At 41.8% G+C, this 24,654-nt stretch overlaps 2 protein-coding genes across 15 annotated transcripts in view; both read right to left on the bottom strand.

Moving 5' to 3' along the window:
- SLC75A1 (solute carrier family 75 member 1) overlaps positions 1-5,871 on the bottom strand; it is a 39,813-nt gene extending 33,942 nt beyond the window's left edge. For 3 of the 13 annotated variants that reach the window (XR_012158740.2, XM_073342697.2, XM_073342699.2), the window contains exon 1: positions 2,920-4,767. The gene's annotated coding sequence lies outside the window, so the exon portion shown is untranslated. Of the gene's footprint in view, positions 1-2,919; positions 4,768-5,009; positions 5,161-5,259; positions 5,361-5,657; positions 5,712-5,846 lie in introns of those variants that run through there. The other 10 variants (XM_073342691.2, XM_073342688.2, XM_073342686.2 and 7 more) reach the window with 10 other exon arrangements.
- Positions 5,872-20,592: 14,721 nt separating this feature from the next.
- NOP14 (NOP14 nucleolar protein) overlaps positions 20,593-24,654 on the bottom strand; it is a 34,074-nt gene continuing 30,012 nt past the window's right edge. For both annotated transcript variants that reach the window (XM_073342655.2, XM_073342656.2), the window contains 3 exons: positions 22,992-23,110; positions 21,305-21,460; positions 20,593-20,905 (listed from right to left, as the gene is read on the bottom strand). In XM_073342655.2, the coding sequence (XP_073198756.1) occupies positions 20,806-20,905; positions 21,305-21,460; positions 22,992-23,110 (375 nt within the window). In that variant the 3' untranslated portion in view covers positions 20,593-20,805. The remainder of the gene's footprint in view (positions 20,906-21,304; positions 21,461-22,991; positions 23,111-24,654) is intronic.

The raw sequence follows: 24,654 nt of genomic DNA, 5'->3' as shown, positions 1-24,654 counted from the left end.
CCTCTTTCATGTTTAAATACAAACAATTTTTCTGGACTTGTTTTGTAAAAATGTTTTCAATCCAGCATTAAAGTATAACCATGGAATGGAAATGTCTCCTCAGGCAGGTATCTAACAGCATTTATGTCTACAGTAGATACCACAGTGATTAGTGCTGTATAAACACCTACAACAGCATGACTCACTGATCACTTCAGGGAGGGTGTTATGCTCAGCAATGGCAGCTCAAGAAACACTGTAAAACAAAGTTCAATTTGAAATTACTAGTATGTCTTTAAATCTATACAAAACCATAGGAGGGGCATAACTGTAAGGCAACTGACACTTTTCAAGGATCTTATTTTAATTTCTTGTACTGCTAGCATAACTATCAGCAAAATATTTTTATTATTTGTATTCTGGGAGCACCTAAAGACCCCAGCCAGGGTTGGGGCCCCATTATGCTTGGTACTATAAAAACACAGAAGACCCTCCATGTCCTAAAGAATTTACAGTCTGTCTATATGTCTGTCTGCGATATAATACAAAAAGTTAGCAGTTTGTCAAACAAGGTGGAGTGTTTTAAATTAAAGCGTTTTAAATCAGCAAGCATGAAACATCAATTTAAATAATTGTTTTTAAACTTGTTTTGTATTTGTACTTTAGTTATTTCCCTAAAGTAAGTTTTTCTCATTAGTTGGTATAACCATTTAATTATGTTGATTTGCAAACAAATATAGTCTTTACACTAAATTTGGCACTTCTTTTTGGTAATGAGGAAAATATCGTACATCTATATACATTCATTTAAGCAATTACATAGTTTTGCTTACATTTATTCATATTCTTAATGTTTACATTTATTCAGATTTTTAATATTTTAATATTAGAAAATGGTGACTAATGCATTTCTTATTTACTAGATAATAATTTTTTATTTGGGATTTGTGTCAAGCTGCATTTGGATGAAAATTGGGAATCAATAAAAATGTACAACAACATTTCAAAATTGTCTTTCTTAGTTAAATTACACTACCTTAAACGTGCTGAATATAAAATAATTAAAATGTATCATAACATGTTTTGCATTTAAATTATTTATTAAATAAAGATAGTATTAACTGATGTTAGTGAATTGACGGATTGTTTCTGGTAACTATGGACCAGATTTTTAAAAGGTATTTAGATGCATAAAGATGCAGATGGTCCCAAGTAGGATTTCAAGAGTACCAAAGCACTAGGTGCCTACTGGCATCTTTAGACACCTGGATACCTTTGAATATCTGACCGCATGTCTTTCAAGATATTAGAATGAATAGATCTCATCCTCTCGCACCTGGTTTTTCTTCAGAGGTTAGAAGAGGAAAACAAGCATTCCAGCTTTTTCAATTCCCAATCAGGGTTTTCAACTTTGCCTAAACTGATCCAAATGAAGAAAATATTCTCTCTGCTAGCTAAATTGAAATCAAACACAATTAAGGCAGAAGCTTTTCTGCACAACAGAAATGGAAAGTACTCACATTTGTGAAAATGCAAATACCATCATTCAATTGTAAAGGCTGAAAATAACATATACACTTAATACAGTTAATGACATTGTGACACATTTATAAAGCCTGAGTTGACCTCAAAAATTAAATAGGCTTCCTCTTATCCTGTAAATTTAAAGATATTCCCCTTGATTCTGTACATAGTTAAAAATGCAGCCCCTTTTAACATCTTTAAAATTTTAGGAGGCCTCATTGATGTAGCATTTTATTATTTTTATTTTAGTGAGTTTAATGGATTATAGTATGTTTAGGCCTTACCATAGGCTGCCACAATTTCAAATTTAATTTTAAAACAGGTTCATTTTTAAAAGGAAAAATGTATTTAATTTAAATAAGAAAAATTGTTAAATTAAGATATCCTTTAAAAAAAATCTATTTTTATCCATGGTGTTGTCAAAACACTGCAGCACAATTTCTCTACACTCACATAACAATCTTCCCTCCCAAGGTCCCGACAACCCCAAAAAAAAAAAAAAAAAAATTTAAATTCAGATTCTGTGTTTACTGAATCAAGCAGTAAAAATGGGAAAAACTACCTCTTTATCCTCCTTCAGTTAATAGCCAAACTACGATTGACTTCCATTGCTTAGGATCGGACCCACTGAATAATGTCTGGCATAAATTTTATATTAAGGAGATAATCTGTATTCCAGGTACAAACCACTGGAGATATAAAATTGTGCTAAACCAAGTAACACTCACTGGAGATTTTAAAACTATTTGTGTTCACAGATAGATATTTTCTCTACAATTCTTTAGTACTGTGTTATTGATTATTGCAGCTAAATTAAAGAACTAACATTCTCAGGTAAACAAAAGAGGACACTTACAATCCATTTATTGTAACAACAATTGTTGCCATAATGCAGCTGAACCTATTGCTACATGTAACAGTTTATTTCTTTATGTATAAGAGTATATGACACTTTTTTAAAAAAATTGCAAGTCACTCTAATTATAAACTTTTAGCATTATTTGTAGGGGCTCTGTTTTCCCAGGTTTTTTATTCGCAACTTTTGAGTTTTGTGTAGATGAACAAAAAATCATAGGATTTATGGCTCTTTGAATATATTGTAACAAGTAATATATATATTGTAATGAGTAATCTTTTTGTAATGTTCTCTAGTGCACTTTAATGTAGCATTGTTTCAAATACTACTACACTTTAGGGAACACCGGCAGTGTTATCATGGACCAATTAATGTGCCACATTAGTGCACTTTAGAAATCACACCCCAGCAGTCCACATACTACTCCCCAAAGACAAGCCCTTAGATACAAGTAACCATTACTGGTGTTTATTGGATAAATGCCAGTTTCAGGGTTTTTTTTAAAACAGGGATGTTTATCACATAAAGACAAAAATCAGGAGCCCTGATTATTTGTTTACCTAAAAGATAGCCGGGTAGTTGAAGTCAACTGTGAGCATTAGTTTAGGCCTTGAAACTTGGGCCAGGAATTTTTCATTCTCATTCTTCTCTGGTTAGTGGTCAGGAGAGGTTGTTGTTCAAGCCTTCACCTTCTTCTCCACAAGCAAGCCAAACTGCACTTTATAATACATAAACATACTGGCCTTTTTCATTCAATACAAGCAACACTGCATCTCTGCCATGGCAGCCCACCTTGCTTCCTGCAATGGCCATTCTATAGTAGAGGATATTTTAGTTCAAGGAAATAGTGATGGATGCAATGCTCTAGAAGCAAGGAACATTCAAAGACTGTTATGCGGAGATGTGACAGATAATATGAACACATGGAATAGTCAAAGACAATTGTATCAGCTTTTTATAAATGTTATATGTATCTTTATGGGCTAGCTAGTGATTGCATTTCTGGCTCTATGCAGGAACTCAAATCACTGAGGGGTAATCAGAGCCATAACCAGGGCAGCCAAACTGCAGGAGCGAAATAATGGGGCAGAAATAGAGGCATGCTGAGGGCTTGGTCGGGGGGGAAGGGACACCACCTCCACCCTCTGACTCACCTCAGCAGACCACCCAGCATGTCTGGGTTGAGGGGGGGGGGAAGGGGCGAAGCAACCAAAAAATCTGGGGGCGAAGGGCACATAACCCTGCATTTCCCCCCCCCCCATACATACATGTGTCACCTCTGGGTGGAAAAATGAAAAAAAAATGGTAGAGGATGCAAATATACTTGCTCGCCCCCGGCGCCACTATGCCTAGTTACAGCACTGGGGGTAATTAATGCAAATCTCTCATGCAGGTAAGAAGTCTGTGGAAGTTTTACCCCCTGAGGAAAGAGCATATAATGGTTCAAGAAGCCTGGCAAACAAAGAACTGAAAACTGTATAAAGAAACAACTCTGACCCGGGAGAGAGGTCAGTCACCCTTGATCCACAAATGGACATGAGACTGTGTGACCAAGAGGTACAGATCCTGTGCAGGACTAGAAGTACTTTGGAACTTGCCAGGGTCTTCATGGGGAAGATGGGTGACACCCGATAAGCTAGGCATGCCTATAAACTTTTTCTTTTCTTTAAAATATGCTTCCTCTATAAAGCCTTTGTTCTAAATAAACACTACTTCACTTTATGAGAGTAGGCTGGTCACTGTTCTTGTCTGAAGTGGGGGTGCTGAACTGAAGTCAGACCTGCTGAGAGAATCACAGTGAAGCAGGAGGAACTGCAGCTTGAGTCCCCTGTCTGGAGGGAACAGATGGTGGGATGCTGCCCCAAGAAAGGTGATGGCTAGAGGTCTCAGATCTCAGAGGCCTCCCCCATGAAGGGGTCCGAGGTGCAATTCCCTCAAGAACTGTGACAGAAATCTCTGCACTTACTGGAACCAATTTGTGTGCAGCCCACCTGAACCTCTCCCTCTTTGAGTTTCCTCACAAATCCCCTCTGTCTTCCCCTCTTTGTTGCTTGCTTCCTCCTTCCCTTTCCAGCCCTCATTACACCTATTCAGTCCCCTGCCAGGGACGCCAGCCTCCCGGGTCCAGTCAAAGAACTGACTTGGAAGCTGACCCGGTCCATCACTCACACCTAGGGCCTCAGTCATTTGTTAGCGGCCAGCCTCAATCTCACACCTCAGTGCCTTGCTGGGCTTCTGCTGGAGGAGGAAACCCCATATTTCCCACCTCAGGATTTGCCTGCCAGTCTGGAGAAGGCTTTTGGGACTCATTAAGAGACTGGGTTTGATTCTGGAGAGAGGAAGAGCAGCGGGGCCAGTTTCACAAACTACTTAACCTCCTCTGAGCCCCAGAGTGAAAAGAAAAGGAGGACTTGTGGCACCTTAGAGACTAACCCACTTATTTGCGCATAGATGCTAGCCAGCCCATACAGGCTCAAATAAATGGGTTAGTCTCTAAGGTGCCACAAGTCCTCCTTTTCTTTTTGCGCACACAGACTAACACGGCTGCTCCTCTGAAACCTGTCAGAGTGAAAAGAGACACAGGAGGGAAGGGAGCAGGGGGTCCGGGGGGGCGAGGGGAGGGGGACGCAGAGCCCGAAGCATCACTTACGGGGAAGTTATTCTGGCTTGGGCTGCTGGAGGCTGCGGTACTCGTCACTGTCCCCGACCCCAGGTGTGAGCGGTAGCCACCCCCACGTCCGGGACACACCCTCGGCAAACGGCCCCCCGCCCCATCCGAGGCAGCCCCACAGCCTGCTCGCTGTGCCCAGCCCGGATCCGCCCCGCGCGCGCGCCCCACCCACCCGGCACAGAGCCCTCCCCTGTCCCAGTCCCTCCGTCCCGCCCCGGCGCGCTCCTACCCGCCGCTTCCTCCCCGCGCGAGGCCGGCCGGCGAAGCGAGGGGGCGCCGCGAGCCGCCCGGGGCAGAGGGACCAGCGGCTGCTCAGCCGAAGAGCGCGCCACAGGGCCGCGGCGCTTCCTCTTCCGGGCTGCGGCGGCGGCGGCGGCGGCTGGGCTGGAGGGGGCTGAGTCCTGCTGAGGGAACATCTTCCATGGGTGCCACTGGGCCCCCAGCCTCACTCCCCGGGGAGGGAAACGCCCTCAGAGGAGAACTCTGCGGAGGGACGAGTTGGCAGTGTGTCAAGTCCCCCTCAGCAGCTCTTTTTTAGAGCCCCCGATTCATTCAGATAACCCCCCCCAAAAAAAACAAACAAAAAAAAGGAGACGCCCCACAAATTGCCCCAGCCTGTTAACTCACCAGCCAAACCCAAGACATCCACAAACTGGCCCCCAAAGCCGGGACAGCCCCACAAATTGCCCCAGCCTGTTAACTCACCAGCCAAACCCAAGACATCCACAAACTGGCCCCCAAAGCCGGGACAGCCCCACAAATTGCCCCAGCCTGTTAACTGCTCCTCCCCTGAGACGGCGGGGTAAACTGCCCTACCTTAAGCTTGAGACTGTAGCTTCAATCTAAGGTTAACGTTGGCCAAACATTTCAACATCCAGCAAAGAATTTATAAAGGTCTTGGTTAAAAATGTTGAGGTTACATCCTTATCTAAAAGGAAATGTTTCGATTTTTCATGTATGACTCACTGAGGGTATTAGGGTTGCCATACAACGTCAGCTGTACAAACACGTGAGTTATAGATGCCAAATGTAATGCAGGTCATATGAAAACCAATGATAATATAAAATCCCTGTAAGATAATTATTTTATCTCCTTTTTACAGCAGGAAAAACTGAGGCAGACAGTACCCTCAAGGCCATAGAGTTAGTATTAGAGCTGGAATACAAACAGAAGTTTCTGACTTCTAATTCTGTGCTCAGGCACATTTCTCTCTTGCAGTAGGCTTGTCTACATTAGGGAAAGTTTGCAGACATTTCCCTTTGTTGCCCACCAGTTCAGCTCCAACACCAGTAGCAATCTTGGAAGCCCTGGTATAAATGGGTCAGGGGCTGATGCTGGTGTTGGTGTTTAAGACACAGTACTTAAAATAACAACCTCCTGTCTACACAAGCCCTTCTGTTGCTACCACCCCTGTTAGCTTCAGCAGGAAATATTTGCAAAATTTCCCTAGTGTAATCAAGGCTAACAGAATGTGACTTTTTAGTGTGCGCACATGCTTGTTTTTATTAAGAAAAAGTTTAATCTCTTACAAATAAACTCTGGATTCTTGTGACAGAAAACCACAAGGAAAAAGAAATAAAATGAAGGTGGCTGAGTAACAGCAGCTCTTCAGCTGGTGTAATATAGCATAGCTGAATTGACTTCATTCACTGGAGCTGTGCTGGTTTACAGCAGCTGAAGATCTGGCCCAGTGTCCATTTCAGGGTTACATTTTAAATTTTTATATTTAATGTCTAGGAAAGTGAGAGAATTTTGGAACATAATTTTTCATATCTATACTGTCACAGCCAGCTCACTCAGCCTGTTCTCCATCAGTACATATTGTTACCAAACTTTGGCACCACTGCAGTGGTTCAGTCTATCTTCTGACCTAACATCTTACTCCCTTGCCCATTCATATAAATGCTGTGTGTCATTTGGTATTCGTATGGATAGTGGCTTTAAAAATTAGATTATGGATGGTCATGTGGTTAAAGCACAAGACTGAAAGTCAGGACTCCTGGATTCTATTTTCAGTTCTGCCTCAGACTTCCTGTGTGACCTTTGGCAAGTCACTTATTCTGTGTGTGTCTCCGTATCTCCTATTTGAAAAATGAAGATAATACCTACCTTAGGATGCTGTAAGATTTAATTCATTAATACTAATAAAGCACTTTGTGATCCTCAGACCAAGAAAAATTGGGCTTTCTACCACACCCTAGATTAGTTTCTGTTTTTGTTTCTCAGCATAAATTTCAGAATTCCCCATTCTCTTTTCAGAAGCACTTTTGTACCTCCATGTCAAACTGAGTTTCTCACAGGTAAATGAAAGTTGTACTGCTCCACCACTCAGCCTATAGGACACAGGAAAGTTACATAGCACAAGTCTTGCAGAAATGCACCTTGTTTAAATAAGAGAAAAGAAAATAAGTGTAAGTTAGCAACATGCTAAAAACCAGCAGCAAGAAATTTTGATTTTATAGTAGCAATGTAAATTTAGCATGTTTTTAAGAAAGATGTTTTTAATTATTATTTTTGACTGACAACAAGTTTTAACACGATTTATTTTAAAGAAAACAGCAATAACAGCAGCACAGCAAAGTAGAGCCTGAGTTGCATTCTGCTTATCTGTATTTGAATGGAGACATCATAACTTGCAATTGGTACCTGAACTACATATTTCATAGCCCCTAAATCAGTGATACTCAGACTGAGGCACCTGCACCACAAGTGCCTCTTTAATGTGTCTCCTGCAACACATGATATTAACATTATTAACCAATCAGGATGTTATTACCCAATTAAGTTATCAATTTGCACTAAGTTATTAACATATGTGCTGTGAGAATAATATATATTATAAACTAAATATTTCACCTATCATACTGTTTAAATATGAATAGTACTATAGTAAATGAAAGAATGAAGTCGCACAACTGTGACTCTTTTGGATAATGTGAATCGCCAATTTGGCTCCTGAACCAGTGAGGTCTGCATATCACTGCCCTAAATTATATGAAGAGAATGCTAAGTTTTAGACAAACACCTTCCCCACACAGCATCCCCTCTGCCCATAGCTGGGCATTTGGAGAGCTGTAGCTCAGATTTCAGCCTTAAGTTATGATGTCACCATCCTGGTTCTCCAAAGTTTGCCAAAATCCTCAACGAAAGGAGGGAAGTTCTGGCCTGTAAGGTAAAAATAAGAAATTATATTTTAAATGTACAATTTATGAAGCTGTGGATGTAATCAATTATTTTTCATTGTTCATCATAATTATTACAGTAGAGCTTAGGGGTCCACCAAGAATAGAGCCTCATTGTGCTAGGGACAATAAGAGACAGCCCCTGCCCCCAAATCTTACCTTCTAACTAGACAAGACACATACAAGGTAGGAGAAATGGATAGACCATACAAGCAATATGAACAGTGCGATGACTCAATGGGCTCATGAGTCCAGGACTAAGCTCCAAATGTCATGTTGGTTGGTTTGGTTATTTAAATTCTTTCAGTGTGATTATGTCAGGAGGGAATTAGCTAGAAAGGGGGAAGGAAAGAAGGGGACTGGAGGAGGAGACAGGAGGGACTGGAGTAAACTGCCAAGCAGCACAGGCGTGAGAGAATGCTCTGAGTTCATGCTGCAGAAAGCACTCTGATGCTATCACCAGTGTCCATTGGACCCTGCTTGCACTGCTTTCTTCACCTGCTGTGCCAGCTTCCAGCAGTGTCTTTCCAAAAGGCCGCATTGCAGGGGAGAAGGTGGTATATCATATGGTTTCTGTTATCCCAGAGGGGGTCTCCCCAACAGAGTTCTGGGTCTGAAGAGTGCTGGATCAGAGGGGCAGCCGCAGCTGGGTCCCATTTTACCCTATCCCGCCCAGTGCAGCAGTAGTAGTAAAGAACGCAAACAGAAATGTTTATGATGGACAGTTCCTTTGAGAAGAAGGGAACTGTGGATCACTGATTGCTACACAACTTGCTGTGCTATGAGTTTGCTGCATAGCAGCAGTTAGTTGTGGCTTTAATAAACCAATCTCTCTCAGAGTCTGACGGACACCAGTACAAACATAAAAAGGTCCTTGTGAAAGACCAGTAAGCACCTGTCATAACATGCTCCTTTCTTTGAAAACGTTAAGTTATTGCTCCATTTCAGACTGAGAGGGTTTGGATAGGCTGATATCTACACCAGCTTGTTTAATCCTTGACAAAATCCAGCTATAGTATTTGGCCTGCCAAAATCAAACTGGGAGTGTGCAATTATGAATAGGCTTATAATGGTTTCTCATAGCATGGGCGATTTTAAATAAGAAGGGACTCAGGCACAAAGTGGAAGTCTAAATCAAGTCTAGCCGTATAGCCTTTGAAAGGATTTTTGTTCTCTTCAAAGGTAATACAATACCCTCTGTGGTCTGGATTTATGCCCATCAGAACTCTGGCAAGGTTTTCACATTCTCCCAACAATCGTATGCCTGGCATTTATTCCCCAGAAGATTAGTTTTGGAGGAATTAGTCTAAACATCAGGATTAATCTGTCAGGATATCACTGTCTCACACAGCATCTTGAGATTCAGTTGTTGAGATGCGTGGTTCATTACCAGGTTCAGTGTGTGTGAAAGAAAAAAGAGTGGACTTGCAAACCGCTATTGATCGTGGATATGGTTCCTTATTTTTGTTATTTATATTGGGTTAGCTCCTAAGACCCTAGTCATTGACCGGTACCCCATTGTACTAGGCAATGTACAGATGCAGAACAAAAAGATGGTCCCTGCCCCAAAAAGCTGACACTTAAAGACAAGAGACAAATGGATACAGACAAGTAGATGGGGAGCACAAGGAAACAAGGTCCTTCTAGGTTATTAGAGAATGAGGGGTACTGTGTAGAATAATTCTACAGGACCAAGCCCCAAGACATGAATTTCCCTTATTCATTTCAATGGAGTGTTCAGTTTGAAGCTAATCCAGTTCAAAGACCCTCTTGACAGAAATCTAATCAGAATCCAAATGATTCAGTGGGATTTGAATTCTATATCATTGCAAGTGTGTTACCTTGGGTAGCAAGATAAGGAGACATGATCCTACCTGTGACCCTGTTTGCTACTGGCTTCATAAACCTCCAAATCAATATAATCTGCAGTCCTGTTCTGCTGCTTGCAGCACTGCCTCTGTTCCTACAGTCTGGAACTTCTGGCCTGGTTCAGTTCCAACCCACCCTATATCCTACAGTGGCTTTTTCTTAAGTCCTGACCACTCCATTCAACACTCTTCTTGAATATTTCATTATTTCAGAGGAACTCCAGAACAATGCATGAGAATTTCCTCATGAGCAGAACCATCTATTCTAACAACTTAAATGTTAATTTTTGAGAGAAAAAATTTTTTTTACACAAAATGTTTAAATAGCTTCACTATACCACCAAACCTGGCCTCACTGCCATAGGTATTCAGATACTATGATGAAAATTTGGTATAATAGCCTAGATAGAATAGTATTCTAAAAATACCCCACCCTAACTACACATTGGTTGTTTCAATTTCTGTCCATGTTTGCTGAGCTCTGATAATACAATAGCGTTTACACTCTTGGATGGAGGTCAGGACTCCAGGGTTCTATTCCTGTCACTGTCACACTTGCCAGCAAGAGGCTGTTCTAAGAGTTAAACTTTTTAGTTAAAAAAGCTCTGAGACCTTAACTGAGGATGATCATGGAGAATTAAGTGTCATTGTGGTGAGTCAGATTCTGGGAGCCATCACAGGAATCTCACTGAAGGACTTCACTGATATGTATGCAAATAATCACTCAAAATGAACTACATTGGGGGAACATTAATCTTGCAACAGAGAATAAGAAAAACAAGGCAGTTCACAGCTTAATATGAAGCTCTCTGCATTGGCTGCAGCACACCATCCCCCCCAGCCCAAAAAAGCAGGCAAAGGGTTGATGTACAGTAGGTAATCCCCTTTCTCATTTTTTAAACAAAAGAGTAGCTGCATCAGTACTACCAATAATATAAGCTCTGGTGTAGATCAGGAGTAGGCATTTTGACTATGGTTTCATCTAGTTCTGTTCAAATGTTAGCAAAGGAATGCAGGGTCTGTGGGTCCTGTTGTACTGTCAGTTTGCAATAATGACCGCAGAACAACTCTGCTGTTGCTCCATAGCCTATGTGGCGTGCAGGAGGGGAATATTTGTCCCTCTCTAACCTCTGCTAAGCATAAAGCACAGAAATTGCATAGGGGAGCAGGTTTCACAGCATGGAGCACATTAACATATATTCTACTTGCACACGTTTCATAGCTGTCCAATGTGTTTTTCCCGCACTCATCAAATATATTTGAGTTTTTAAAAGGACTTGAGCCATTCATCCCATTTTTGCTTCCTCTCTGATCCTAAGGTGAAGTCACATTACCAAACTGTATTCTTTCCTCTGTGCATGAGGCTGCCATTGAAACAAATGCATTCAAATTCAGAATTTGGCCAGAAACATCCAGCATTCGCATGGTGACAAGATGCTGTCACAAAATCTTAGGAGTTTTCTGTAGAATCTGGTGAAAGAGAGGAGAAATCTCTTATTCACCCAGAGTTGTTGTAATATCAAAGGCATCACACAAAATGTCTGTCCCAGTAAACTGCTTTCTATAGAAATGTTCTGGTTCTGCAAGTATGTCCCCTCTTTAAATGTGCACTTCCTTCCTTCTATTGTTTTCTGCCTCAGCCTTAACTCTGGTTTAATCTGCATTTCTCAGCACTGTTCATACTGTGATAGAATTGCTTTAACCTAATCCAAATGTTGTCCCTGTTGAATGAATATTTACATGGTTCACAACAGAATCCAGTGAGGCTGCCAAACTCTGACTCATAAAAGTCCTCCCCCAGCGGTTCCTCCAACTCTCTGAACAACCCCTCCTGCTCTTCCTCAGAAACCTTTTCTTTTCTCACTGTCTCGGCAGCTCCTCCTGCTTCCCTTTAGTAACTTCCCGCTCCCCCACACTTAACTTCCTATATTTCTGCCTTCTTTCCTCACATCTCTACAGTTGATCTTGGTACAAGTTTGCCAACAAAACAAACACAACAACAACAAAAAGACCTGTGGCAGCAAGTCTCAGAGCACAGGTCAACTGACTTGGGTTTACACTATGGGGCTAAAAATAGCAGTGTACGTGTTTGCTGAAACCTAGGCTTTAGCCAGAGCCCAGACATCTACAGGTCAGTTGACTAGGGCTCTGAGACTGGCTTTGGGTTTTGCTTTTTTTTTTTTTTTGGCTGTATAAATGGACCCATATTTCAGAGTAGCAGCCGTGTTAGTTGTATTTGCAAAAAGAAAAGGAGTACTAGTGGCACCTTAGGGTATGTCTACACTACGGAATAAGGTCTAATTTATAGAAGTCGTTTTTTTAGAAATCAGTTTTATATATTCGAGTGTGTGTGTCCCCACAGAAAATGCTCTAAGTGCATTAACTCGGCGGAGCGCTTCCACAGTACCGAGGCTAGAGTCGACTTCCGGAGCATTGCACTGTGGATAGCTATCCCACAGTTCCCGCAGTCTCCGCTGCCCATTGGAATTCTGGGTTGAGATCCCAATGCCTGATGGGGCTAAAACATTGTTGCGGGTGGTTCTGGGTACATATCGTCAGGCCCCCCTTCCCTCCCTTCCTCCGTGAAAGCAAGAGCAGACAATCGTTTTGCGCCTTTTTTCCTGAGTTACCTGTGCAGACGCCATACCACGGCAAGCATGGAGCCCGCTCAGGTAACCATCACCCTATGTCTCCTGGATGCTGGCAGACGTGGTACTGCATTGCTACACAGCAGCAGCAACCCCTTGCCTTGTGGCAGCAGACGGTACAATACAACTGGTAGCTGTCATCGTCATGTCCGAGGTGCTCCTGGCCACGTTGGCTGGGAGTGCCTGGGCAGACATGGGCGCAGGGACTAAATTTGGAGTGACTTGACCAGGTCATTCTCTTTAGTCCTGCAATCAGTCCTATTGAACCGTCTTATGGTGAGCAGGCAGGCGATACGGATTGCTAGCAGTCGTACTGTACCATCTTCTGCCGGGCAGGCAAGAGATGAGGATGGCTAGCAGTCGTACTGTACCATCTTCTGCCGAGCAGCCATGAGATGTGGATGGCATGCAGTCCTTCTGTACCGTCTGCTGCTAGCCAAAGATGTACAAGATAGATGGAGTGGATCAAAACAAGAAATAGACCAGATTTGTTTTGTACTCATTTGCCTCCTCCCCTGTCTAGGGGAATCATTCCTGTAGGTCACACTGCAGTCACTCACAGAGAAGGTGCAGCGAGGTAAATCTAGCCATGTATCAATCAGAGGCCAGGCTAACCTCCTTGTTCCAATAAGAACAATAACTTAGGTGCACCATTTCTTATTGGAACCCTCCATGAAGTCCTGCCTGAAATACTCCTTGATGTAAAGCCACCCCCTTTGTTGATTTTAGCTCCCTGAAGCCAACCCTGTAAGCCGTGTCGTCAGTCGCCCCTCCCTCCGTCAGAGCAACGGCAGACAATCATTCCGCGCCTTTTTTCTGTGCGGACGCCATACCAAGGCAAGCATGGAGGCCGCTCAGTTCACTTTGGCAATTAGGAGCACATTAAACACCACACGCATTATCCAGCAGCATATGCAGCACCAGAACCTGGCAAAGCGATACCGGGCGAGGAGGCGACGTCAGCGTGGTCACATGAGTGATCAGGACATGGACACAGATTTCTCTGAAAGCATGGGCCCTGACAATGCATGCATCATGGTGCTAATGGGGCAGGTTCATGCTGTGGAACGCCTATTCTGGGCTCGGGAAACAAGCACAGACTGGTGGGACCGCATAGTGTTGCAGGTCTGGGACGATTCCCAGTGGCTACGAAACTTTCGCATGCCTAAGGGCACTTTCATGGAACTTTGTGACTTGCTTTCCCCTGCCCTGAGGCGCATAAATACCAAGCTGACAGCAGCCCTCACAGTTGAGAAGCGAGTGGCGATAGCCCTGTGGAAGCTTGCAACGCCAGACAGCTACCGGTCAGTTGGGAATCAATTTGGAGTGGGCAAATCTACTGTGGGGGCTGCTGTGATTCAAGTAGCCCACGCAATCAAAGATCTGCTGATATCAAGGGTAGTGACCCTGGGAAATGTGCAGGTCATAGTGGATGGCTTTGCTGCAATGGGATTCCCTAACTGTGGTGGGGCCATAGACGGAACCCATATCCCTATTTTGGCACCGGAGCACCAAGCCGCCGAGTACATAAACCGCAAGGGGTACTTTTCAATAGTGCTGCAAGCTCTGGTGGATCACAAGGGACGTTTCACCAACATCAACGTGGGATGGCCGGGAAAGGTACATGACGCTCGCATCTTCAGGAACTCTGGTCTGTTTCAAAAGCTGCAGGAAGGGACTTTATTCCCAGACCAGAAAATAACTGTTGGGGATGTTGAAATGCCTATATGTATCCTTGGGGATCCAGCCTACCCCTTAATGCCATGGCTCATGAAGCCGTACACAGGCAGCCTGGACAGTAGTCAGGAACTGTTCAACTACAGGCTGAGCAAGTGCAGAATGGTGGTAGAATGTGAATTTGGACATTTAAAGGCACGCTGGCGCAGTTTACTGACTCGCTTAGACCTCAGCGAAACCAATATTCCCACTGTTATTACTGCTTGCTGTGTGCTCCACAATATCTGTGAGAGTAAGGGGGAGACGTTTATGGCGGGGTGGGAGGTTGAGGCAAATCGCCTGGCTGCTGGTTACACGCAGCCAGACACCAAGGCAGTTAGAAGAGCACAGGAGGGCACGGTACGCATCAGAGAAGCTTTGAAAACCAGTTTCATGACTGGCCAGGCTACAGTGTGAAAGTTCTGTTTGTTTCTCCTTGATGAAATCCCCCACCCCTTGGTTCACTCTACTTCCCTGTAAGCTAACCACCCTCCCCTCCTCCCTTCAATCACCGCTTGCAGAGGCAATAAAGTTATTGTTGCTTCACATTCATGCATTCTTTATTCATTCATCACACAAATAGGGGGATGACTACCAAGGTAGCCCAGGAGGGGTGGTGGAGGAGGGAAGGAAAATGCCACACAACACTTTAAAAGATTACAACTTTAAAATTTATTGAATGACAGCCTTCTTTTTTTTGGGCAATCCTCTGTGGTGGAGTGGCGGGTTGGCTGGAGGCCCCCCCACCGCGTTCTTGGGCGTCTGGGTGTGGAGGCTATGGAACTTGGGGAGGAGGGTGGTTGGTTACACAGGGGCTATAGTGGCAGTCTGTGCTCTGGAGGGTGAGATGTGAAGAACCACCGGCACTGAAAGGTAAGGGAAATGTTCAGGCAATTCAGCATCCTTAGGGTTAGTGTTGCAAAATGCAGATAAGAAGTTCCCCTAAACTCAGAGGAAGGATCGAATGATTTGATTTGGGAATCATATTATTGTTTGCATAACAGTAATGGACAGAGGCCCCAATCAGAGCGCATGGCCTCATCAAAGTAGGTACTGGGCAGATATAGTAAAAATTTCTCTACTAAGGATATTACACAAATCACAATATGCACGGAGAGTATAGCTAGCCAAATTCTGCACCAGCTTTCATCTTCCCACTCTTGCTGAAGTCAATGAGGATGCCTGGGGTCAAAGGCAGCAAACTTTTAGACACTGTGATAAATGATAATGTGGTGCATAGGATCAAAACGGATTTCAAGCATTATCTCCAGCTCAAAGGGGTTTTATTTGTTGCTTACGGCCTCCATACGTGTGTGGTGGCTAATATCAAAGTCCTTCTGATGAATGGAGAACACACTTTATGAACTTCAATCTCAATGTGTAACAAAACATTTATTTATTTTCTGGGATGGGTTGACTTTGAGGGATGAACATTCAGCTGAACAAAGGGAAAGATTAGTTGTAACTCTGTTATTTTCCTTCCTGGAATCTCTCACACCAAGTTAGAAAACTAAAATGAATTGACCTTGTGTTAAGTGAATAATAGTCTGTCACTTAAGCCAGACTGTAATTTACATATTACAGCTAATATCTTCCATAACAGATAAGGCTGACAGGACCCCGAGAGAGTTCTGCCAGGATGTAGACAATGCACAGTGCAGAAACTTGACCTGGAGAGAGGGTGCAGCTGTTGGTGGATGAGACTGCATTTCTTAAGAAACTTCATGAGGATGAGATCACTGACCTTCAGAAACAGATCCAGGGATCCAAACTCTCTGTAGACCTGGAGTCCATCTGCCCAGACCATGCTGTTGCCCTGCATGATATCAGAGCCCAAATCAAGGAGCCCAAATCACAACCAACTCTAAAGCAGAGAAATGATATAAAGCAAAGTATGACACACTCAAGAGTCAAGCTTCCAAATATGAAGATATTAAGATCATGAGAAGAGGTCAACAAGTATTCATTTCCGGTAACTGACCTGGAAAACCACATTGTTTCTCCAAAGCTTCATTCTGGGCCCTCAGAGCATCAAACAACTTGAGGAGAAAGAGGCTCGTCACTTGGAGAAGGTGGCTGGGTTCCAGGCAATCACTGTCCAGTTAGAATGTGAGCTACTAGAGACCAAAACTCATTTGTCCATGTATCTGTAAGACTACCAGACCCTACTGAGTATCAAGCTGTAGTTGGATGCAGAGGTTGCAGTCTACAGGAAATTCCTGGAGAAGCAGCAGCAGAGACTGGATATTCCTGCTGACTGTGGTGATAGGTCCCATTAGAAATAAGATACCTATGAATACGATCCTGGCAGGTATTTAATGTATTCCCTAATAAGAGAAACAATCACTCTGCACAAGAAATTAGGTACTCATTTGTTACATTAGGACTATTCACACCAAGTTCTGCAGCCTAAAAATAACACTACTGTGGAGTAGTTTGCCTTAGATACATAGACGTGGAAGAAACTTTCCACAACTCAACTGCCCAAAACTGAGTGCACCCAAGAACACACCCCAACTTGATCTCTGTCCTCAGAGATCTGTGTTTTTAAACCATTGTTTACATATTATATTTTGTATGGTGTCTGGAGCTTTTTGGCAAATAGGTCCCAGACAGATACAATTTATGAGGAATTCTTCTACTGTACAGATGCCCTGTGGTGCAAAGGATATGACCAGGCAAGACAATTTTTCAGGAAACACTGCTTTATAATGGTTTAATGACCAAAGTAACTAAACAAACTCAACCTCAAGAGCCTGAAGGACAGACCGCAAATATAATACAGTATATTGTCAGTATAGTGTTGTACATGCATTATAATATCAGTGTAACAAGCAACAGTTTGAAACCTCCTGAATCTGGCATGCTTGGTCTGTGAAAGAGGACAACCTAAGAAAGTTATATGAACATGCTGACATTACAAGCTGCTTTTCTAAGCAGATGTATAGTCAACACTAATGTAAGAATATACAATGTATGTATAGCTTGCCCTGGAATGGTAATAAAGAGGACATGAATTCCTACTTGCTTGAGGAGCGGTACTGGACAAGTCACTTCTACACTGTTTCCTTGTCTGTAAAATGAGGGTATTTACTAGCCACTATCACAGTGTGTCCTGAGGATTGTTTAATGTCTGTACAGTGCTCTGTACATGTAAAGTGCCATATATATGTTGTGCTATTATTACTGACAGGTTTAAAATATTAGAATAATATAGTTATAACAGCACTGGTTGCTCCCTCTTACAAAATGACAAATCTGATCAGGGTTTAAAACAGCGTATTTTAATAAGAGCTAGTGCAGTGGTTACCATCCCAGCCTCTGCCTGTCAAGCACAATCTCCGGCCGCTAAATGTCCAGCGGTGCAGCAGGGTTAAGGCAAGCAAGTTAGTATGAAAAAAATTGTTCATTTTTAATTTTTTGCTGTCTTATACAAAATGTCTTGTTTTTAAAGATCAGGAGAATACAAAAAAGGAGAATTTCCATGATGCATCTGGTGGAAACACAAACATGTACACCAACTGCTTAAAATGCCTTTGAAGACTGCAGCCCTTGTTGATTCTTGGAATGGTTAACTAAACATTGACATTTCAAACAATGAAAAACTATTTCACATCAGGAAATCTTCATCTTTTATGCAGCATGAGTGCATGTACATATTATGCACTGGATTTTTAACACCGAATAAACTTTTTTAAATGCAGAAAATTGATGCATCATTATGCTACTTATATTATACTTATACTCATCAGTTATATTGCAACATTAATTTTGAGATTTAGTAAAAATTAACTTTCCCAAATAAGGTGACATCTCTTTTGTATCAGAAATCTTGATACACAAAAAAGTCTCATTTTGCAAAAATGAAGTATGCTTTTCTTGGCGTTAAAGGGAAAAATATAAGTATCATCACAGTTTTTCATTTGTACCCTGATATTTCAGGGTCTATTGGTGCTTTCATTGTAAATCTAATTCGAGAAGGTAAAAAGAAAACATTGTGGCTAGTTTGAAGCAGCTTAGTATAAATTTTGCATCTGGATTGATTGGAGTTACTTTGTTTTTCAAGAAAAAGTTAAAGTCAAAACCACCATTTTTCATTCACAAATTGGCCAAATTATAAAATGACAGTTCTCCAGAACTCTGTTTAAAAATGAACATGTGATTCCATTTCTAATTTGCGTGTACACTGTACACTTACACAATCACAGAAGTGAAGAGTTAGGAACTATATAGATGCACAATCATGGTAAATACATGTGCATATTAAAACTCTTGTTTTGACTATGCAATTACACAGTTCAGAAAACTATGTATTCAACTTTGAAATGGAAATTTAAATATGGCATTGTGAAGTTCTGTGTTTATATATCAAATCAAATCATCTTACTTTAAAAGTAAAAAGTTGTTTATTCTAACCACTAGCCTGGCAAACTCAACTTGGCATTTAAGGATAAGCTGTATTTTTTCTGGCTCATGGACGTCACCACCATTAATAAAAATCCTGCAGGACCGATGTTGACATCACCTGTGCAACACTGTCCTTATGTACAGGTATAGCTGAGTGCAGAATATTGGAAAAAATTAGTTTTCAGGTTTTTAAAAGGGGAGAAGAAAGTAGACTGTATATTTATGTGTAGGGAGATCCATCCTGGATTCTATATACCACTGTGACAACCGTTGTGACAAGCATGGTATAAATATGTAGACAGAAAAGAATGGGATTGCATAGAGGGATCTGAGGCTAGAATCCGTCCTTCGTACTGGAATTTAAACCCTGATCCAGCAAAAGCATTGCACATATGAGTAACTTCTCACATGAGTGGTCCTAGAGGAACAATTCTATGAATGATACATATAGAAAAGAATCCAACTCACTCTCCCACAGCTCTGCTGTCTCTGTAAGGCTACTAGTAAGTACAGTGTAAAACAGTAAATATTTAAAAAAAAAGGAGTACTTGTGGCACCTTAGAGACTAAAATTTATTTGAGCATAAGCTTTCGTGAGCTACAGCTCACTTCATCGGAGTGAGCTGTAGCTCACGAAAGCTGATGCTCAAATAAATTTGTTAGTCGCTAAGGTGCCACAAGTACTCCTTTTCTTTTTGCAGATACAGACTAACATGGCTGCTACTCTGAAACCAGTATATATTTACTGTCTCTGAAGTCATTAACTACACATGAGGAGCAGCAGGTTGAGGAAAAAGTTGCCATTTTTACATAGCTACTTTTCAAAGTAGAGCTGCACTTTAAGGGTTTTGTGTTTGTGCAGCTGTGAAGTAAAAATGGTTTCATTTTGCAGAGGTTCTTTAGAACCCTTATTAGCCTCTTCTTTAGAACAACTTTAAGCATTTTGAAACTGGAAAGTAATTATAGAGGGTATGTAGTTAAAAAGAAAATAGTTTTTGCGGGAAAAGTTACAATTATTTCTTCACTGCACATATAATTAGCCATGGATGGATTTAGGATATAGGCAGATTGGGATGAATGTTGGGATGTTGATCCAATTCAAGTGACCAACTTTACACAGTAAAGTGTTTCTCCACAAATGTAGCGGATGGAACATAGAGTACAAATATTTTCCAATGGTCATTCAGGTACCCATTGTCAGTAACTGAACTTGTTTTATGATGAAATATGTAAATATGATTTAAAGCTGGGAGAGTAATCAGATAGTTATGAAGGTGCTGAGCTAGTCTGTTTAACTGACCCATGTTACACAGAGTGTTAGAACAGTAAATTGAGGTCAACATTAAGATTCAGTACATATGAAGCAAATGTCAAGTTATTGAATTGATAAATGGATGTTGAGCTTTAACCAGGCACCAACTGTCAATAAACTAGTTCCATTAAGCCCTAGAGTACAGGAATCCTACTTTCCTGAAGCTAAATCCTAATTAAAACATTACTGCTTGAACTCCAAGTATTATATAGTTGTGATGCTAATTCAACGTCAGCAATTTTGCAATATCAAAAATACACAAAAAAGTCTATGCCTGTTACTTGATTTTTAGAATACCCATACAGTGCACCATAATATGGACACTCAGAATTGGTCAGAAGTTCCTGTCAAGAACGCACAATCTGTACAGTTTTCTGAACACCTATTCACCAAAATATTTCTCATGAATATGACAATAAGTACAACAAATACAAAAGGATGTTATCTTTATTTTTCACACGAAAAAAATACAGCCAGCTAACCAACTTATCAGAATCCTTTTTCAGACCGTTCTTGAAGGCACTTGTTTTCCACAAAAGGAATGCACCTAGATATAATGTCTCCTCGAAACCCATCAGTTTATATTTTACCTGAAAGTAAAAGTATAATGTCCCAGGGTTTCCTGTTGTAGAATGTCAATGTCTAATTTTTAAACTTCTTCCGCTTCATTGCCTTCCATTCACCTTCCTGTGTAGCAAGGCTATTGAAAAGATTTTTCACTTTTCTTTTTCTGTCAGAATCCCTATAAAAACAAACACATGTTTAAATCTTTATTCTGACATCAGATAAAATAGCAAAACAATATGTATTTTAATATTTATAAAAAGCTACATTTTTGAAACACTGCCTCTGCTACAGTTTAAATTACAAATATTATAGATATGATACTTAGAAATATACATTATGTGACTATATGAATGAAACAGCAACATTCAAACACATGCAAAATATATAGAGGTTGATGAGCAATACACATCAGGTAACTTTCATTGCAAGTCTTGTAGTGGTTGCTCCCAAGTTGTCAGACAACTGTTTGGACCTCAAAATATGGTTGACCAACATGCCAGTCCTGATAGGGACTAAGAGTGAACACTGGCCAGCATAGAGAGTAACTCAACTACCAGTAAGCATATATTATTACCTTTCCATAATTTCTGAAAGCTGCATTCTAGCCAGGAACTGGTTATCTTTGCGGATCTCCCGAACAGCTCCTTTAAATTCACGTTTGTGTTTGTGAATCAGCCTCTTTCTTTCCTGCTCCTCCTTGCTGCCTCCCTGTTTCCTCCCAAACTCCAGGCTGAAATTAGAATGCATGTATGAACAAGCATAAATTATTATGTCAAGCATACTCTTTTATACTTCACAGGAACTAGCTTTTATATAGATGTTACTTCTTGATATTCTACATCTTTGCACACTCCTATGGCAACTCTCAATACCAAGGGTTAACAGTCTCACTTATAATTACATATTTATAGGATACCATAGAAAAAAGTAACTGACTATATTACATAATTTAGATAAAGAGCAGACAACATTTTCCAGAGAGCAACCTTCCACATGTAGCACTATACTCAGAAGTATAGAGGCTGAGAAAACCATACTAGCTGGCTAAATCCAGTTGTCAGCATCTGTAGTTAGTGGGAAACCTGGACAAAAATGAAAAGGAGTACTTGTGGCACCTTAGAGACTAACCAATTTATTAGAGCATAAGCTTTCGTGAGCTACAGCTCACTTCATCAGCTGTAGCTCACGAAAGCTTATGCTCTAATAAATTGGTTAGTCTCTAAGGTGCCACAAGTACTCCTTTTCTTTTTGCGAATACAGACTAACACGGCTGTTACTCTGAAACTGGACAAAAATGGATTCTCACAATGTGTTCTAAGGTTAATATTTCTCACGATAAATTCTAAGGGGGGCGAGGGGGGGGGGGGGGGAAGAGGAGAGATGTGTCTGTGTGTGGGGGGGAACGGCGGATACCTGATTTGTTTCACCATTTCGGCAAATAGCCAGAGGGAATTTAGTATGAATGCAAATGGTGAAGCAAATGCAGTATCTTAACGGAGACCAACAAGTAAGATAATTTATGATAGTAACTAGTGCCTCTGTCTGGAAATGAAGCAGCAGCCAGTGAAGAGTATGTGTGTAATATGCCCTTGCCAGTCTACCTGAGTCAGAGTGTAACTGCATTCGGTATTAGTAAAAGCTACCAAATACCTTTCAAAGTTAATCCCATGTTGCTATAATCTAACCCAGAACACAAAAAGATACACATGATGTGTATATGGAAAGGTCTATATCTGATAGGAAGGGGTGATATTTCTTGGTCAGCCAAAGATAAAAAACGTGTTTCTGGCCATTGTGACAATCTGGGAATCTAGGAAAGCTGAGAAGTCTAGACAGACCCCCAAAATTAAGAACCAGTTTAAACAGATACCCAGATTGTGTTTTATGTTGTGCTGGAGGTCAGATCAAATGCTCATAATGGTCCTTTCTGGTGTTAAAGATCTATGAATCTATTATTGAGGGAGAAATGAATAAGAGAGTAGGAATAGCCTCCAGATCCCCTGATTTCCAGTCCTATACTCTAGCCATAAAACAAGACAATCCACCCTTAATTTCTCAGGATTCCTCCTTCCCTTTCTCTGGGTAGTCAATCCTTTGCAGTGTGTGCACCTAATGTAGGAGATGGCAATTCCATTCCCTACTCTGCTTGGAAATTTAGGAAAGAATGACCAAGAGCCTTTAGCTGAAGCCTCTCTCTATGCTCCTCAAAGCCTAACCTGCAGTTTTGCTTTCTTCACTTCTATAAGGATTACTGTACTTACACTTTCACTATTTTGGGTGTGTACAATTTCAATGGCACAGGCTTCTTTTTCTCACACACCAAGGGGGTATAGTGTTTTCCTTTGTCCTCTATCTCTTTCAGAGCATTTTGATGCAACTCCTGAAAATGCAGAGGTGGTTAGGATTTTAAAAGCTAATCAAAGATATCACGTTTTACAAACCAGTTATCGGCTGTCTCAGGAATAATGTTTTCCTGGCTAAGGCATCCTGAACAAGCTACTTTCTCTCTTAGTAAGATCACAATTAACCTTTAGGATATTTGCTAGTCCTGAAGAGTTTTAAACCTTCAGGTCTGGCTAGTTTCAAAAGGCTTTCCAAGGTCTATAGGGGGTGCTGCGATGGACAGCAGGAAGGGTCTGTGGCCAAAGAGAAAAGAGGCCAGGTTGGCATGACTGACAATTGATAAAACCTAGTTTAACTCAGTTCCTGTTTCTCAACTTAAAACTCTAAGGCTGAATATTCATTGCTCATTTTGTGACTAACATGGCCTTTCCATGCCATCTACATTACATCTTATTCTTTAACATATTTCATCCTGCCTCTTCTGCTAGAGAGGATGCTACTGCTAAATAGGAGGGTCCATCCTCATTGAATGCAAAAGAGAGTCAGGCTACACTCAGATCATCTTATTCTTCCATCTCTAGAAAAGAAAGAGCTAACTAACTTTAACTGGTGAAGCTGACAATACATATTTATACTGGTTTTATTAAGGCGCCCATGCCCATGGTATCTGTTACTTTATTTGATACATTTGTTTGACTGTACCAGTGACTTACAGATTCATACAAGATCCTCAGGAACAGCACTGCCAGAATGCTATTCCTATAAAACGAGCTACTTAAAGAGTTACCACAATGGAGATGCCTTAAATGTTACCCTCTCCACTTAAGTTCCCTCTAAGCTGTGCGACCGCGCAGCAGGCTATCAAGAGCTGTGTAGGCAGGGAGAGATGCCTCTCCCGCAGCCCCAGGCTTCTGCAGCAAGAGAGGGCTGGGGGGAGTCCCCTCCCCCTGCTGCAGCCCCGGGGCAGCCTGCACCCCAAAACCCTCATCCCCAGACCCACCCCAGAGCCCTCACCCCCCCATCCCCGCATCCCAACCCTCTGTCCTAGCCCTGAGCCCCCTCCTGCACCCTGAACCTCTCATCCCCGGCCCCACCTCAGAGCCTGCATCCCCCAAGCCAGAGCCCTCACCGCCCCCCAACCCTCTGATCTAGCCCTGAGCCCCCTCCAGTACCCTGAACCTCTCATCCCCGGCCCCACCCCAGAGCCCGGCCCTACACCCCCTTCTACACTTCAAAGCCCTCGGCCCTCACCCCTGCCACACATCACCTCCATATTGGTGCACATAACAAAATTCATTCTGCACATGGATGTAAAAAATTAGAGGTAACATTGCTCTTAAAAAGGTGGGTTTGGCTGCATCATGAAAAATGTCCATCCAAAACATTATGTACACATTCCAACTTTTCCACAGAAACACTCATCTAGTCTTCAAATTGTCTAAGGGCTTGTCTATACACCAACTTAGTGCACAGCAAGCTGAGGTTAGGATTTATAGTATAACAGTAGTAGATAATGTGCCTCACAGAATTTTTAGTGTGCAGCAGCAGCAACCTTAGGGCACTTAGGATGCGGCAGGCTAG

Source organism: Lepidochelys kempii, chromosome 4, assembly GCF_965140285.1.
Source record: "Lepidochelys kempii isolate rLepKem1 chromosome 4, rLepKem1.hap1, whole genome shotgun sequence".
NCBI lineage: Eukaryota > Metazoa > Chordata > Testudines > Cheloniidae > Lepidochelys > Lepidochelys kempii.
The sequence above is the reverse complement of the archived record's forward strand: the minus strand, read 5'-3'. Positions and strand labels throughout refer to the sequence as shown.